At 46.0% G+C, this 17,734-nt stretch overlaps 1 protein-coding gene across 1 annotated transcript; it reads left to right on the forward strand.

The window, feature by feature from the left end:
* Positions 1-6,396: 6,396 nt before the first annotated feature.
* On the forward strand, positions 6,397-17,430 carry hsf2 (heat shock transcription factor 2). Its single transcript, XM_034076170.1, has 13 exons — positions 6,397-6,566; positions 6,910-7,018; positions 7,390-7,517; positions 10,422-10,546; positions 10,632-10,707; positions 10,916-10,977; positions 11,321-11,399; positions 11,483-11,616; positions 11,958-12,047; positions 12,131-12,271; positions 13,242-13,344; positions 13,600-13,657; positions 15,961-17,430. The coding sequence occupies exons 1-13, from the start codon at positions 6,474-6,476 to the stop codon at positions 16,296-16,298; spliced, it is 1,536 nt and encodes a 511-aa protein (XP_033932061.1). The 5' UTR covers positions 6,397-6,473; the 3' UTR covers positions 16,299-17,430.
* Positions 17,431-17,734: the final 304 nt, after the last annotated feature.

Below are 17,734 nucleotides of genomic sequence, written 5' to 3' on the forward strand. Positions count from 1 at the left end.
ATACCTATTGAGCCACACTTAATCAAACAGTGTTTGAAAGTGCAGTAAAATGCAAGCTTTGGCAGACTAGGGCGCTTAATACCCGCTTGGCCAACTCCGAAACATATTATTCATTAGGCAAACACAGAAATCTGCTAAGGTCAGCAGTAATGCTGCCGTATTTTTTCTTCTTCTTCTGGGCCTTTTTGCCACGTTAGACTTCAATATTAATTAAGTAATGAGAGAAAACAACAACTATAAAACCAATGTCCAAGTTCTGCATCCAACGGAAAATGTCTGTTCTTTCCAACCAGTGTGTGTTCCAACTCCACAGCACATTTTAGTATACAGCCGCGTACCTGCTCTGAAACCACACACACACTCATGCACGCACGCACACACACACGCATGCACAAACTCAGGCACACACGCACACAACACACACAGGCCAGCTTTGTGTTATTCCTGACTAATACCTTCCTGACATAACTATTACATGTCACAGATTTACGTAATAGCAGGATGAACTGTGTTGAGGTCAGGGTCAAAGGTCAGTTATTGGGGTATTATATGGTCACTCATTATTGCTAATTGTTATTGTTAAATCTTACTATTTATTAAAGAAGAAAATCATTCTTGTGAGGTTTTACGCTACACAACATTTGTTGTATTTCTGAGGTGACATTTGCAACACTGAAAGATATTTGATTTACAACATTTTGTAAAACTGTAATCATATTGAACCAAATGCAACCGACTAATTGTGTGATGTATGTTTGACTTAACAGTTTCCCTCCTAATACAGTAAGCAATATTAGCATAGTTAGCTGCTAGCCGCATGTTGAGCCATCATCTTCTTGAGAGCCATGTGAACACACTCCCATAATGTAGAAAATGCTCTCAATTCCAAAGAGAGAATCTTTAACTTGAAGGTCTCAACGTGGTTATTACTTTCATACAGTAGTTGGGGCAGGAAAAAAACCTTGGTCAAGTAGAAGTTACTTAGTTCAACCTTAGTTTCTGCTTTCCTACTGTTATTCCTGAAGTTCCACTTTTTAATTTTGCCAATTTTCTGTCCACAGACTGGCCTAATTCAGATGCATTATGGGACGATTGGTTGTAATTCAAAGATAGCCATGTGAGGTTGACAGGGAAGAAATTAAGGTTTTATTTTGAGTGACAATCTTAAAATATCAAATAATTACTTGTTTCATTAAAGGTGGGGTAGGTACGTTTGAGAAACCGGCTTGAGACACACTTTTTGTTATATTCCAGGGACTGCTCTTAACATCCCGATAGCAATGAATATCTGAAGTGCTTTGACAACAAATCCATTAAAAAATGTCATCTGTGGAAAAGCACGACCAATCATCTGAGCCGGCCCGGCTAAAGTAACTGGATGTCCTACCTGCCTGTCAGCCTTCCATCTGTGCACAAACTTATCTCGTGCCCTCATTGGTCATGTGCGCGTTCGTGTGTGTTGGAGGAGGGGCTATATAAGGAAGTGGCAGATTTTTTCAAATTCTAGCGCACTCGAGCTGGTTTCTCCAAAATTCCCTACCCCACCTTTAACAAAGAATAACTTTCTTTAGCCTGCAGGTAACTCTTTAAAGGGCCCATGTCATGCTTTTCCAGTTATTACCCGTCCCCTTGTTGCTATGAAGGTTTCTCTGCATGTAAACGGTCTGCAGAGTCACAAACCCTCAAAGTGCACCCTGTAGGGAGTACATCTCTAACACAGAGAAGACCTGTCTGTGCTGCCCCAGAACGCCTCGTTGGACATTTCTCTTTTCCATTGTTTCCTTCCTGGGTTCTGTGACGTGTGAACACCCAGATCAACAACAAATGACCGGATTGGCCCAAATGGACCAATCCGAGGAGCACCTCACACACCAGGACCCCTTGGCTAACTAACAGGGAGTCCCATTGACTTGCATAGAGCTCCCTGGTTGGCAATAGACGAGTTGGGATGGCGGAGAGATGCTCTCCGCAGACCCATGCTCACAGCGTTATAAATCTTTTTCTTACTCAATATCAAGCCACACTTATTGTTTTTACTTCGGCTGTGAGTGTTTGTGTGCTCGGGATGAGTTTCGCTGTGTCTCTCTGTATCGCTGACCCGGAAGCCTGTCCGCTTTCATGTCTCTACAAAGTAAAACCAGAATAATAGCTAAACCTGCAAACAACTCATAAGAATAGTTCTGACCATGTAGCATGTATTTTCAAACCTTTTGTTTAAAATTGTCCTGAAACTTGTCATGTCCAAGAAACTTATAGTGAAAGTGTATTCTGTATGTTAGTTGTGTCATGTCCCTTTGTCCTGTGCTTTATGTTTATTCCTTAATTAATTCTCCCTCTCATTTCAGGCCTCCACGCTCCCCGCCCCCTTCTGTCTCCTGCGCCCTTGACCGTTTCCCCCACCTGTGTCCCCTTTACCTGTGTGTGTATTGTGTTAGCTCCCTCCTGTTCATTGTCAGTTCGTTGTCTCTCTATGACCTACGTTACTGCTTACCTCACGGACTTCTCACGGATCTATGTTATCGATCACTGTTCTAGTTTTCCTCGAAAGAGTGTTTTTGTTTTCCTTGTTTTCATTATGTGCAAATCCCAGTAAAGTCTTATTTTGAAACGCTATCGGAGTCTGAGTTTGAGTCGTGCCTCAGAGTTCACTCCTTGACAACACTTGCATCCATTTGTTTCATCAATGTTTTATACAATGAACTGGTGTCCCAATTTATATTCAAACGAACAGCATGTAAGTTTAACTGTAAATTAGTGAATTATTAGCAATATTTCTCTTGTGCAGTCTGAGATGAATGTGTCACCTGGGTGGCTGCAATGTGCTCTGGTTCCTGCTCCTCCCTAAGCTCCCTGTGTCAGAGTAAAAGAATGTCCTAATTACAGCCATTTTAAAGGAGCGCGTGACGTCTTTTGATGTCATGTTACCCTCCAATCCAATTAGGCCAACACTTGTCAACCTCACTCAGCAGTCATGGCTGAAGTTAGGCCCTGCCACATAATGCTTCTTTCAAATGCACTGCAGCTGGTCTCTGTGAGGAACTACCCTCTCTTCATTGTGTTTGTGTCAATGAGGTTTCTGAAAAGGCTGGATATGAATGTTTGTGCCCAGCATTTAGTGATAAACCTACCACATGAGCCAGCCATCAGACGCACAGAGAGACAGGAGGAGGCACCTGTTGTGAGGTCCTAAAGGATAACAGAAATATAAAGACCAGGAAACAGGGAGGGTCCTTATAATAGATTCACATATACATGTGATCGGGAAGAATTCAGATGTCTAGCCTGTTCACCATTTATGGCCATATTTGATATAAAATGTTCTAAGATGAATCTCTCTCTATATATACTCAGGGCCGCCCTAATTGCACGGGCTGACTGGGCTGAAGCCCAGGGGCCTACGGAGATCGGGGGCCGATCATGAGCCAATTTTTTTTTTTAAATGTCAGATGTTTTTTTATTAAAATTTTAAATAAACAAAGTCTTGGCTTTCAGAATATGAAACTTTTATTTCCAAAATCACACGATAAATACATTTTTGAAGCTTGTAAAGGGAAGATGAAAGCTCTCACTCGCCACTCACTCCCCCTCCCTCCGCTGAAATTATGAATGTAAGGCGTATAGTAATCATAGATAACATGGCAGGGTCCGTTACAGTTTGTTTTCATCTGGTTTCAAATAAACAAATTATTGGCTTTGAGAATATTAAACTTGTTTCGGCAAATTCAGATGATAAATACAGCTTTGAAGCTTGTAACGGCATAATTACAGGCGGAGAACGGAGTAACTTGACGTCACAGCAGGCATAACAACATAACAACAGCCGGTGTTTCTCCTGAGTGTTTTCCCCGGGAAACAAACACAATACACACAAACTCAAAATTACACAAACACACACACACACACACACACACACACACACACACACACACACACACACACACACACACACACACACACACACACTCATGAGCTTCACCCAGACCTCCAAACGCAAATATCTTCCCTCCGTAGTATTTTGATCATTTGCTCCGCTAATCAATCAGATCGATGGATTCCAGAGATGACTCCGTAACAGTCAGTGGGCACCACTCAACAGCCAATCAGAATGACAATATGTTTCACATGTGACTTATTCAAATTGCGAGTGATTGAGTGACAGATGAAGGTTGTTTAGGAGAAAAAGTCGGAGAAGAAAAAGTTTGAGAGTGGCGCTCGGAAAAGGAAATTGTTGAGGGAAAAAGGAGTTTCGAGACAAGCAGCCATTACAAAACATGTCGAAGCTTCCAGGTTATTTTAAACCTGTAGGCCAGGATCAGGAGGAAGGACAGGTGAGTTCTGTACCGAGCGGCAGCGGTGCCGGCCTCGGGGCCAAGTAGGCCGTCTGGTTCTGATAGCGATGGAGTAGCGGGAGAGGAAAAACAGACAGGAGGGACATTATCTGTTGGAGGAGATGGAGAGGACGACGAGGACTTGCTACGTGGAGGGGAGCCAACGGCAACCGGACAGATACATGAGGGAGGCCAGATACGTCACTCATCTGGAGGAGAGGACCAGGCGCGCGTGGAGAAGGGTGGAGAAGTGCGATCACATAGCCTGCCGAGGCTATACATGACTTTGATTTGTTGTTTAAATAGGGGGCCAAAACAATCAGCCCCAGCAGGGCCTGATGGCAGTTAAAGCTTGTATATACTGACTACACAGCAGCAGAGTACACAGACAGTTAACTCAAATTGAAAACGGACAGGTTTTGCCGTGAGTTTAGTACTCCATCTAGTGGCCACGTGATAACATAAATGTATAAATGTTTTTAAGAATAATAACATTCTTTAGACCGGATTAACCCACACCATGAGGCAATATACATGTACAATTAAACATTTCTTTATCAGTATCATAATGTTCTTTGATTGTGTTGCCATTACATTTAATAACACCAACATAATAAACCCACTCAAGCGTTTTACATGGTATGGTGTCAATAGAAATAAAAGAGTGCTTACCCGATAACAGTTTACATCGAGGTCCTTTTTCTACTAGACAATTAGCTTTGATATCTGTGTACACTTTTAAAAGAGACAAAAATACATAAAGTTCCCTATTTTATATATTATGAATAGGTTTTCAATGAAGGTCCTTTGTAAAGTTGGTCGGAACGTAGGCTAAGCAGAGAGGCACCGGAGAAAGCATCACTACAAATGAAAAGCACATGTGAGTCTCCACACGAGTGTCAGCTGGACTCCTGGTTTTCTTCATCTTTTTAAAGCATCCTGCCCTTAAATAATAAGCCAAGTGAGGAATTGTAAGTAAATTGTAAGAAACAATTTTCCACGAGAGCACCTTGTCAAATATTTTTCAAACCTTATTATTAATATGATATTGTCCTAGGCCCATAACTTTGACCCAGTGTATCAGTTTGTAATGACCTCACTGAGCTCAGGCACCTGTAGCCTTGCTGCTGTGCTCTCAGTGTTTTGTCTCCTGCCTGTTGGCGTCAGCTGATATGGAGTTATTGTGCTTTGCCTGTTTTATCTTGTTATGCAGCATGTTGATTATTCTCTCAGAACCAGCTAAATACATGGGTCTGGGGTAGAGATCTTCAGAATTGGTTTGGCATCCGTTGTTGTCTTGTGAATTCTCCGGCCGAAGCACCAAATAAGTCAACAGTGTTTGCCATCAAAGTTCCTGCTCTGCTTGTATCTCTCCGAGTGCTGTCTCTATTGCTTCAGAAGTTTCCATCACAAACTAAGATACCTGTTAAGGAAATGCTATAGGCAGTGGTGGAAAAGGTACTCTTGAACTTGAGTTAAAGTAGAAGTACCAAAGTGTAGGAATACTCGGTTACAAGTAAAAGTCCTGCATCAAAATCAACTTAAAGTACCAAAGGTAAAAGTAGTCGTTGTGCAGATTGGTCCATTTCAGAATAATATATATGATATGTTTTATAATGATTGATCATGAAAGTGTTCTCAAAGCTGGTGAAGGTGCAGCTAGTCTGAAGTACTTTGTAGACTGCAGGGTATTGATTTACTCCAGGTGGAACTAAAGTCTGATTTAACACTTGATTAGATTTCACAGCATTCATCCAGATCTGTAAAGTAACTAAAGGGATTACATACATACATGTAGTGGAGTAATAGTACACCATTTACCTCTGAATTGTACAGGGGTATAAGAATAAAATAGTATAAATACTGAACATCAACATTTTGAACATATTATTAAGGTTGGTGAACAACAGTAAATAAAGTCCTGATTCATAACAGGACGTGTTAATATCAGGTTAATATGAATAATGATTATTATGATGTTTTCTCTTTTGGTCTGATTGGGCTTCCAGTACGGAGTTTCACGTCAAAAACGTTTCGACCAATCAGCTCGTGTTCGCCAGCACCGGAAGTTGTCATCTTTCGACGTCCTTGTTTTGTGAAGGCAGACTGAGCAGCTTGTCTGGGGTTGTGTGCGAGATTAACGAGATGAAACACAACTCTAACGTCCCTGCTTTCCTCACCAAGCTGTGGACGCTGGTGGAGGATGCAGACACCAACGAGTTTATCTGCTGGAGTCAGGTAACGACCAACCGCTAGCAGCTAGCTGTTAAAGCTAATGTTAGCTAGCCACTGAGGTTAGCCGCAAATGTAGCATCTCAAACACCACGCTGATAACAATGGACTCTTGCTGAAGCTAACATCTACTGTTAACGTGTTCTGATGGTCAGCTAGCATACGGAGTCAATACACGTGTGTGTGTGTGTGTGTGTGTGTGTGTGTGTGTGTGTGTGTGTGTGTGTGTGTGTGTGTGTGTGTGTGTGTGTGTGTGTGTGTGTGTGTGTGTGTGTGTGTGTGTGTGTGTGTGTGTGTGTGTGTGTGTGTGTGTGTGTGTGTGTGTGTGTGTGTGTGTGTGTGTGTGTAGGAGGGCAACAGTTTTCTGGTGTTGGACGAGCAGCACTTTGCCAAGGAGATCCTCCCCAAGTTCTTCAAGCACAACAACATGGCCAGCTTCATCCGGCAGCTGAACATGTGTAAGCCTGTAATCATTTGCAAAGCAACGAGACAGAAGTGTCTGTTTTTAGATGATCCTGTGAATGTAGTACCTGAAGGAGAAGTCTAATGACTACGTACATACAGATAATACATTTGACCATGTCATTCCAGGCGCTTCAAAGCACTTGCCGTTATTGTTGAAAGTAAGACCAGTTTTGGTTGTAATGTTGCAATATACTAAACTTTGTTATTTTATTTGTAGACAAAAAGCATCTGGGAGACCAAGTAAAAGACAATAAAAGAGTCCCATGAAAACGGCTCTACATTACCATGAGAGCACCCAGATACCTCAACACATTTCAATGTGTATATATGTATTTACCCCCACTCTGTTTGTGTGTGCGCGCAGATGGATTTCGGAAAGTGATGCACATTGACACAGGCATTGTGAAACAGGAGAGAGACGGTCCGGTGGAGTTTCAGCACCCCCACTTCAAACATGGCCAGGACAGCCTGCTGGAGAACATCAAGAGGAAGGTCGCTAACCCACTTGTTTGATTGTTAGTGTGATTGTAACTAGGGATGCGCCCATGTCAAAGTACCCAGCCGGTATTTTGCTGTTTCTTTTTATGTTGGTTTCTTTTCCTTTTTTACAAATACATATTTTTTTGTTTAAAAAAAAAAAAAGCCATCATTAAACTAACTGAATGAGCAAACATTCCTTGAGCCTGCTAAACTCCTATCTGCTCAATGAGAAGACTATAACTATTTATTTATATATATATAATTATAGTCATAATCCATATTACCAGTATGGCACATTTAATAACATTAAATTGACATTCATTCTAATGAGTTGTTTAATAGAAAATATAGCGAACAAGCTTTTAGTTATACGAATGGAAAATACAGATGAACAGAGGCCCTGCTCACTTTTCATGTCAACAGACATATTTCCCTCAACAGGTGAGAGACGTGTATCCAGCAGTGACAGAGGAGGTCACGTGGCTGCAGTCACTTGATGTATACACAGCCAAATGAACATTACATTGCATTTAGCTTACGCTTTTATCCAAAGCGACTTACAATAAGTACATTCGACCAGGAAGACACAACCTTGAAGAAAACAGAATCATAAAGTACATCAGGTTTCATAGAGCCAAGTATTTCAAGTGCTACTCAACTGGCTTTAGATAAGCCAGTCCTTTTATTAGTATATAAGTGCTCTGTTAGCAGTTCTTTGTTAATAGTTCTATTGCTCGAAGTGGAGTCGAAAGAGATGAGTTTTCAGTCTGCGCCGGAAGGTGTGTAAGCTTTCTGCTGTCCTGATGTCAATGGGAGCTCATTCCACCATCTTGGAGCCAGGATAGCAAACCCACATGTTTCTGCTGATGGGAACTTGGGTCCCCCTCGCAGCGAGGGTGCAGCGAGTCGTTTGGTTGATGCAGAGCGTAGAGCACGCGCTGGGGTGTACGGTTTAACCATGTCCTGGATGTAGGAAGGGCCAGATCCATTCGCAGCATGGTACGCAAGTACCATTGTCTTGAAGTGGATTCTAGCAGTTACTGGAAGCCAGTGGAGGGAGCGGAGGAGCGGCGTGGTGTGGGAGAATTTAGGAAGGTTGAAGACCAGACGAGCCGCTGCATTCTGGATGAGCTGCAGAGGTCGGATGGCACATGCAGGCAGACCAGCCAGGAGGGAGTTGCAGTAGTCTAGGCGTGAGGTGACGGAAGCCTGGACCAGAACCTGCATGGCTTTCTGGGTCAGCTGGGGACGTATCCTCCTGATGTTGTAAAGCGTGTATCTGCAGCAGCGGGTAGTAGCAGCGATGTTTGCAGTGAAGGACAGGTTGTTATCCAGGATCACACCCAGATTCCTTGCAGTCTGGGTCGGGGAGACAACAGAGGTACCAATATTGATGGTCAGGTCGAGAGTGGGACAATCTTTTCCCGGAAGGAAAAGCAGTTCAGTCTCGTCAAGGTTGAGCTTGAGATGAGCGGACATCCACTGAGAGATGTTCGCTAGACAAGCAGAGATGCGTGCGACGACCTGGGTCTCTGAGCGGGGAAAGGACAGGATTAGTTGGGTGTCGTCAGCGTAGCAGTGGTATGAAAAACCATGCGGGCTAATGACAGATCCGAGCGAGTTTGTGTACAGGGAGAAGAGCAGGGGACCAAGAACAGAGCCCTGAGGGACCCCTGTAGTTAATTGACAAGGGTCGGACTCCGACCCTCTCCAAGTGACCCTGTAGGTACGGTCTTTGAGGTATGAGGTGAGGAGGGAAAGTGCAGAGCCTGAAACTCCAAGTTCTTGGAGAGTGCGAAGGAGGATCTGATGGTTCACCGTGTCGAATGCAGCAGACAGGTCCAGAAGGATGATGACAAAGGAGAGGGAGGCTGCTTTAGCCGTGTGCAGTTCCTCAGAGACAGCAAGGAGGGCAGTTTCTGTGGAGTGACCTGCCTTGAAACCAGACTGGTGCGGATCCAGAAGGTTGTTCTGATGGAGATAACAGGAGAGTTGTTTAAAGACAGCGCGTTCAAGTGTTTTAGACAGGAACGGGAGGAGAGAGACAGGCCTGTAGTTTATAACATAACGGCTTGAGAGTGGGTTTCTTCAGGAGAGGGTTTACTCTTGCCTCCTTGAGACTGTTTGGAAAGTGACCAGAAGTTAGAGAACTGTTGATGAAATGGGTGAGAAACGGTAGAATATCAGGAGCGATAGTCTGAAGGAGGTTTGAGGGGATAGGGTCCAGAGGACAGGTGGTAGGGCGGGCAGAGGTAATGAGGGTAAGAACCTCACTTGGAGAGAGAGGGGAAAAGGAGGTTAGTGTGTGGGTGGAAGGAGGGTCTGGTGACCCAGCGGTGACTAAAGGTGAGTCAGAAAAAGAAGAAAGAATATCGTCAACCTTTTTTTCAAAGTCGCTTGACAGAAGGGGGGAGGGGCTTTGGGAGGGTCCAAGAGGGAGGAGGGGCTTTGGGGGGTCCAGGAGGGGGGAGGGGCTTTGGGGGGGGTCCAAGAGGGTGGAGAAGATGGAAAATAGTTTTTTAGGATTGGAATAGGAAACAAAATGAGTTTTTGTTTGTGTGCCTTGGACAAAGGACTCTCAGCTCTCAGGGAAGTGATCAACAGTCCAGGAGACTCTGAACGCAGGATTTCATTTGCAATAACAAAACAAGTTTCTACACCTGCAGCTGCCTGGCAGATCTGCGCAGAGCGGGGGGGAGAGCTGCACCGCCAATGCCTTTAAAGAGTCTGCAGATCTTAGTCAGACTGCAGATCATGCCTTCATTATTGAAACAATGACAAGTCCTCTTCTCCAGTGCTAAGTCCCACCCAGCCCAGCAACATGTGTAACCACGAGCGAATGTCTCCTTTCTTACCGATGTGCTGACGGCAGTAAGAAGGGCGAACATGGGCCTGAATATAACTGCTGTCTCACAGGTTTCCAACACTCGGCCAGAAGACAACAAGATCCGACAGGAAGACCTGACCAAGATCTTGGCGAGTGTTCACAGTGTCCACAGCGAGCAGGAGAGCATCGACCTCAGGCTGGGAACACTCAAAAGGTGAGCGTGCAGCTCAGTCCTGCTTCAGCTCTGAGTAGTGGTTATTGAACATCAGAATGAAGCACTTACCGTGTGTGCTGTGTAGGGAGAACGAAGCTCTGTGGAGGGAGATCGCAGATCTGAGGAAGATACACGCCCACCAACAGCAGCTCATCAAAAAGGTGAGCACTCTCTGCACGGTTCACAGGAGAAGCATGCTCCCTTAGCTCTGTGTTCAGCAGCGTGTTCTGATGAAGGCGGTGTGGACGTCTGAGCAGCAAGAGAGGATATTAGGAATGTATGTTTTCTCCAGCATGCTAACATGTATTTGTTCAGAGAAGGTCACCGAACAACAAGCAGGTTTCCTAATCATCATGTGTTGTCTTTCAGCTGATACACTTCATCGTCACCTTGGTACAGAACAACCGCATCCTGAACCTGAAACGCAAAAGGTGAGGAAGGAAGCAGTGTGTCAAAGAGTTCTACGTACAAAGGAGAATAAAACGATTAATTATTATCTCAAATAAAGTGTGAAATTGCAAAATGGCTAAGAACATTGTGATGGCAGAATATGCTGAGCTTCTCTACCTCAATAGTGTCTTACTCGACTTCGAGGCTGGTTTCAGATTAATACCATTTTGAAATTCCTTTCATTAAACTAAAGGAAACAGCTTCTGGTTGGAGCCCTTCTGTTCTGAGGCTGCTCAGAAGGCCCAGTGTGTCCTTGAGTGTTAACGGCTTGATTCGCCCCTGTGTTTATTATGAAGTGTCTGAAGACGTGTGTGTCCTTGACAGGCCTCCTCTCATGAGCAGCAGTGGAAAGAAGCCCAAGTACATTCACCAGATCTATGATGACCAAGTGTGTGTGGAGCAGGTCAGTCAAAGGCAGTGAGTCAGTGAGTGTCTGGCTTGTTTCACATGTGATGTTCTCTAAGAAAGGTTTTGTGTACCGTGCAGTCGTCCGTCAACACTCTGAGCGGCTCCAAGAGCGCGGACACATCGGACGACGTCATCATTTGTGACTTAACTGAGAGCGATGCTGAGCTGGCGGCTGAGATCACAGAGGGCTCGCCCAGAGCCTACGAGACGGGGTGAGGCCTTCGCACTGCCACATGTTCAGCTGGATGTGCATGAGGGGCTCCTTCTGTGCTGTACGGTTAGCACGTGCTAACCGTACAGCACAGAAGGAGCATCCTGCTGAGTTTTGTATTGAAAACAACTTTTCTGATGCCGTGACATTCTCACGCTCAGTAGCATGTTGGCTTCAACAAAACTCATCAGGGAAAGGGGTTCTGAGAAAACTACTTAGCATAAAGGTTTGGTTGAGTTACGGACTCAACAGGAGTCTAACACGAGGACATCCTAACTGCACTGAGCTGAACTTACAATGTCAGCAGCCAGTTTGTTAATGAAGTGCTGTGGACACTATTAGGGATGTGGAGATCGTGGAGGTGGAGCTGGACAGCTGCACGCACCACAGCCCCAGGCCCACGGCAGCAGAGGACAGTCAGAGGAGCAGCACGTCAGGCTGCACCGGGGCCCCCAGCGGGGCCCCCAGCGGAGCCCCAGCGGAGCCCCCAGCGGAGCCCCCAGCGGAGCCCCCAGCGGAGCCCCCAGCGGGGCCCCCAGCGGGGCCCTGCAGCTCAACAAAGCGAGCAGCCTGAGCCTGGAGGACCCCATGAAGATGATGGACTCCATACTGAACGAGAGCGGCGCCATCTCACAGAACATCAACCTGCTGGGCAAGCAAGTGCAACCTCTGCTTTCATATGTACTTTGAAGGTGTTCATCATGTTAGCGGAGGAATGGTCTGTGCAAATGCAACAAGGTCATAGGGCACAGTCAACACGATACTGTATACATGTGTTAATGACTTGGAACTCAGAAAGGCCATCATATTACAATGAGTATAATAGGGAACAATACACAGTCCAGATGTCCTCTTTCCCACTAGAGGTAACCCACTAGAGGTAACCCACTAGAGGTAACCCACTAGAGGTAACCCACTAGAGGTAACCCACTAGAGGTAACCCACTAGAGATAACCCACTAGAGGTAACCCACTAGAGGTAACCCACTAGAGGTAACCCACTAGAGGTAACCCACTAGAGGTAACCCACTAGAGGTAACCCACTAGAGGTAACCCACTAGAGGTAACCCACTAGAGGTAACCCACTAGAGGTAACCCACTAGAGGTAACCCACTAGAGGTAACCCACTAGAGATAACCCACTAGAGGTAACCCACTAGAGGTAACCCACTAGAGGTAACCCACTAGAGGTAACCCACTAGAGGTAACCCACTAGAGATAACCCACTAGAGGTAACCCACTAGAGGTAACCCACTAGAGGTAACCCACTAGAGGTAACCCACTAGAGGTAACCCAAGAACATGGTCCCATATCAAGTGTGAGGATTTTGCAGCCTTCTTTCACAACACAACTACCATAAGGACAAATATCCCCTCCCTCCCTCCTCCCTCCCTCCCTCCTCCCTCCCTCTCTCCCTCCCTCCTCCCTCCCTCCCTCCTCCCTCCCTCTCTCCCTCCCTCTCTCCCTCCCTCCTCTCTCCCTCCCTCCCTCCCTCCCTCCTCCCTCTCTCCCTCCTCCTCCCTCCTCCCTCCCTCTCTCCCTCCCTCCTCCCTCCTTGGTTCTTGTGGGTCTGAATAAGCTAGCAACCAGAGTGTGAGAGAGGAAGTCTGATGAGGATGTGTCCTCAGGATGGAGCTGATGGACTACCTGGACAGCATCGACTGCAGTCTGGAGGACTTCCAGGCCGTGCTGTATGGAAAGCAGTTTGGTGTGGACTTTGAGTCCCTGGAGGTAAACTGATACCTCTTGCAAACAAAAGCACAGATACTCAAACAGCGTCTCTGAATACTTTCCTTTAGGCACTGTGTACGCGCTGTGGACAAGACGACCCTTTGCACATGTTTCTTATATAATATATAAAGTAGCTTGGTGATCGATAAGTCAAAGGGTCGGTGTCACAGACTGTCTCACTGCTCGAGAGCACGGTGACCAGTGAAGAGGCGTGTCCTGTGACCCTGTCTCTCTCTCTCTCTCTCTCTGTGTTAGGAGACTCTGTCGAGCAGCACGCAGCTCAGCAGAGGCAGGACGGGGGAAGCACACACAGGTCCGTCTCACGTGCACTGATACACTGTGTGTGTGTGTGTGTGTGTGTGTGTGTGTGTGTGTGTGTGTGTGTGTGTGTGTGTGTGTGTGTGTGTGTGTGTGTGTGTGTGTGTGTGTGTGTGTGTGTGTGTGTGTGTGTGTGTGTGTGTGTGTGTGTGTGTGTGTGTGTGTGTGTGTGTGTGTGTGTGTGTGTGTGTGTGTGTGTGTGTGTGTGAAAGTTGGCAGAGTCCCGTGAGCAGGTCGTCACCGGGCTATGAGCAGGTATGCTGGTGTTTAGAACGCAGTGAATGGGAGTCCTCCTTATGTCGCTCCAGTTTGTCATGGAGACAGGTCGGAGTTCAGATTGACTTGTCAGTGAATGATGCGCTTCCACAAACAGCATAATGATTACATTCAAACAAAGTACATTATTCAAGAGTTTACATCAACTTTGGATAACAACACGGGAGGAACGGATCCTCTCTTCTCCTCTCTCCCTCCCTCTCTCTCCCTCCCTCTCTCTCTCTCCCTCCCTCTCCCTCTCCTCTCCCTTCCTCCCTCTCTCTCCTCCCTCCCTCTCTCTCTCTCCCTCCCTCTCTCCCTCTCCCTCCCTCCCTCACTCACTCTCTCCCTCTCTCTCTCTCTCCCTCCCTCTCTCTCCCTCCCTCTCTCTCTCTCCTCCCTCCCTCCCTCACTCCCTCACTCTCTCCCTCCCTCACTCTCTCCCTCCCTCTCTCTCTCTCCCTCCCTCTCTCTCTCTCCTCCCTCCCTCTCTCTCTCTCCCTCTCACTCACTCTCTCTCTCTCTCTCCTGACAGCCCGTCAGTTTCTCCTGCAGCTCGCTAAACAGAGGGCGGGGCTTCAGGTGATTATGCAGAGCTGCGTGTCTCCGTCAGACTCAGCAGCTGATCTGATCTCTCGCGTCCGGTTACACTTCATCACGTTTATGTCCATATCGATCAGATCCAGCTCTCCTGATCGGCCTTTATAGAGAGCACCAGAGGTGTGGACTCGAGTCACATGACTTGGACTCGAATCAGACTCGAGTCACCAATTTGATGACTTGAGACTCGACTTGACAAAATCACAAAACACTTGCGACTTGACTTGGACTTGAGCCTTCTGACTTGAGGTGACTTGATACTTTAATTCAGAGGTCTCCAACACGCCGATCGCGAGCTGCCGCTAGAAGAGCAGACTCCCGTCGGGGAGAGCAGAATCTTCAGCCGCTCCTACTCTTGCTGAGAATCCTTGCAGGCAGGGGCGGGACTTTATTTAGCTGGGCCACCATGCGGCCAATCATATGCGAGGACACACTAGGATCATACCATTATGTGAAAGAAGGGTGGGGGGCACAGCAGGTGTAGTGGTACAGGCCAGCTGCACTGAGCGACGGGGAGACGGATTTAAATGCAAGCGCGTCGGAAAAAGTCAAGAAATGAGCGAAAACCGAAAAGAGAAGCAGCGTCTGCTGCTTTTCAGTGATACTGGGGAACGCAAAGCTGAGTGCAGGATTTGTAAAATGAAAATAACCTTTTTTTGGTTACCTTTATTTTGGTAACTGTCAGAGGTGGGAGAATTTCAGATCTTGTACTTGAGTACAAAAGTACCAGAGTGTAGGAATACTCGGTTACAATAAAAAGTCCTGCATTCAAAATGTTACAAGTAAAAGTACAAAAGTATTAGCATCAAAATATAGTTAAAGTACCACCTGCAGAGGGATCTAGATGCCGGTGTTCTCTTCCCCATAGAGACGCCTGGCTGCACATTATCCCCAGCATAAAGATAGATCGTGGGTCCCTTATAACATGTTGTACACAGTGATAAACATTCTGTCACCTTAACATCAGGGATCCTATGCATTAAACTCCTTCTGAATCAAACCGTCACGGTAGCCTTACCTTATTGTTCCCTCTTAAAATAGAAAAAAACACACTTTACTTGAACCTGCCCATCCTGACTTGAGACTTGGACTTGCAAAACAATGACTTGGTCCCACCTCTGGAGAGCACCGATCAAACTATTAAGAGTGAATATCGGACGATGATGACCGGCGGCCGATCGATCGGAGCCTCCCTAATTATTACCAGACATTTTGACCGGCAGGTTTTGAATTTACCAGTTTTTAATAAATGTTACCAGCTAAAAACCGGTAATTACCGGCTAACGGAAACCCTGCTGTGTGTGTACGGAGCTCTGGAGTGCAGCTGTTCTCTGGACAACAAATAATAAAAATGGTTCAAAGGAAGTAAATACAGGGAGGGGGATGTTTCAGGATGGACACAGGCAGATTTGTCTTACTGGACTCTTGTGTTCTTGTGTTCAGATAAGCAGCTGGTCCAATACACATCATGCCCCCTACTGGCCTTCCTGGACGGCTGCCTCCCTCATGCAGAGCAGGACGTCAGCAGCAGCAGCAGCAGCAGCAGCAGCAGCTCCTCCTTTAACAGCCCTCGGCTCTCCTCCAGCCCCCCAGCTGGTGTGGGGGTGGAGCCCCCCTTAGAGCTGCTGGCCTCCAGTGTGGAGTCCAAGCCAACGGCCCGCAGCTCCCTGATCCGTCTGGAGCCTCTGACGGAGGCGGAGGCCAGCGCCGAGACACTCTTCTACCTGTGTGAGCTGAGTCCTGCTGCAGCGGAGGGGGAGGCTCTGCAGGACAGAGTGTGAGCAGGCTCCACACCCTTAGTGGCCCCTCTTCCACCTGGGGGCCACCGTGACAAGCAGCAGTTTGTACCCTGTGCACATTTCTACATTTTGCATTGAAGATAACATTTGAGTTACAGAAGTAGGCCACATTGCCATCAAAAGTTATAATTATAGTTTACCAAATCTTTTAATCACCCAAAGCATGATGGGAAGTGTAGTTTCAAAACACAAAACATTCTAATCTAAGTAAAATGAGTACAGCTGACCTTATTCTGTATTTAGTTTTTTTTTGTTACTGTGCATTACGAACACATTTTACGAACAACACAGATTACTTAATAAAAATACTGCAGTGAACTCTAAAACCACAGGAATAAATAAATATCAATGAACAAGGGCTGCTTCTTATAGCATCAGTGTAATATTGCTGCAACTTGTTCATCGGTGAAATACATTATTATTACTATGAACACTACCCGTGTTTTCTTCAACGCAATGCCCTGAAAAGTGTGGCCCCTGTGGGAACAGGACCGCTCCAGTATCTTTAGCTGGTCAGCGAAGAAGCTGGACCTTGTTTGTACTCTGAAATATATTTATTCACATTGTTTTTTATCTTTTGCTACGTTCTGTCCAAAAATATTCAGATAGTGTCGTGCTCAAGCTGCGGGACCTCAGCAGCATTTTGCAGAACTGGGATAACAGTTAATCGAAATAAAGACTGAACATAAACCAGTTAATGCCGTCCTACAAAGACACGGCTAATAAAATATTTGGGTAAACTGTTCTGTGTAGTTAGTTCATCTGTTATTCTCAGTTTGACGACACCTGTCCCGGTTGTCAAAATAAGGAAGCGGCTTAAACCATGAAAACATTTATTTTAAAGTAAGAAATTCCTAAATATCCTCCGAGCTCCCTTGTTCCTTTAGTTGAGGTGAGAGAAACAGAGTGGGGGGCTGATCTCAGAGCTGTAAATAGTGTCCCTCAGTACGCTCATGTAGTGGTTTCCTCTGCTGTTCACTGATAGAAGTGTCCCTTCTTATCTAGCCATACTTCCCATGGCAGAGACTGTTTATAGTTCCCTGCATGGCCATGTCTCTGAGACCCGCCAGCTGTCTCATTGTTGCTGTTACAATAAAGCAAATGCTACAATGTACATGTGTCCCTGCTTCTATTATTCTGTAACCATGTGCAGAGACTTATTGTGTCCTCTGCGCTGCCAGCTATTTGCTCCACCTGCGAACATAACGTGTTGTGACGCTCAAAAGAAAAACGTCATTTCACATTTCCGATGATTGATCATACACACACACACACACACACACACACACACAGAGCTTCTCCAGCCTGGATATTGCTGGATTCACAACAGGGGCCCACACAGAGGGCCCTGTGGTCCCCATAGACGGAAACAGCTGCTACTTCTGCATTCCTTCATTCATGGAAGAATGTTCAACTCT

This window comes from Pseudochaenichthys georgianus, chromosome 24, assembly GCF_902827115.2.
Source record: "Pseudochaenichthys georgianus chromosome 24, fPseGeo1.2, whole genome shotgun sequence".
NCBI classification, from domain to species: Eukaryota; Metazoa; Chordata; class Actinopteri; order Perciformes; family Channichthyidae; genus Pseudochaenichthys; species Pseudochaenichthys georgianus.

Coding starts and splice junctions, on each gene's coding strand:
- hsf2 (XM_034076170.1), top strand. CDS start 6,474: ATGAAACACAACTCTAACGTCCCTGCTTTCCTCACCAAGCTGTGGACG. Junction 10,708..10,915: donor AACAGCAGCTCATCAAAAAG/GTGAGCACTCTC, acceptor GTTGTCTTTCAG/CTGATACACTTCATCGTCAC. Junction 11,617..11,957: donor CCCAGAGCCTACGAGACGGG/GTGAGGCCTTCG, acceptor GGACACTATTAG/GGATGTGGAGATCGTGGAGG.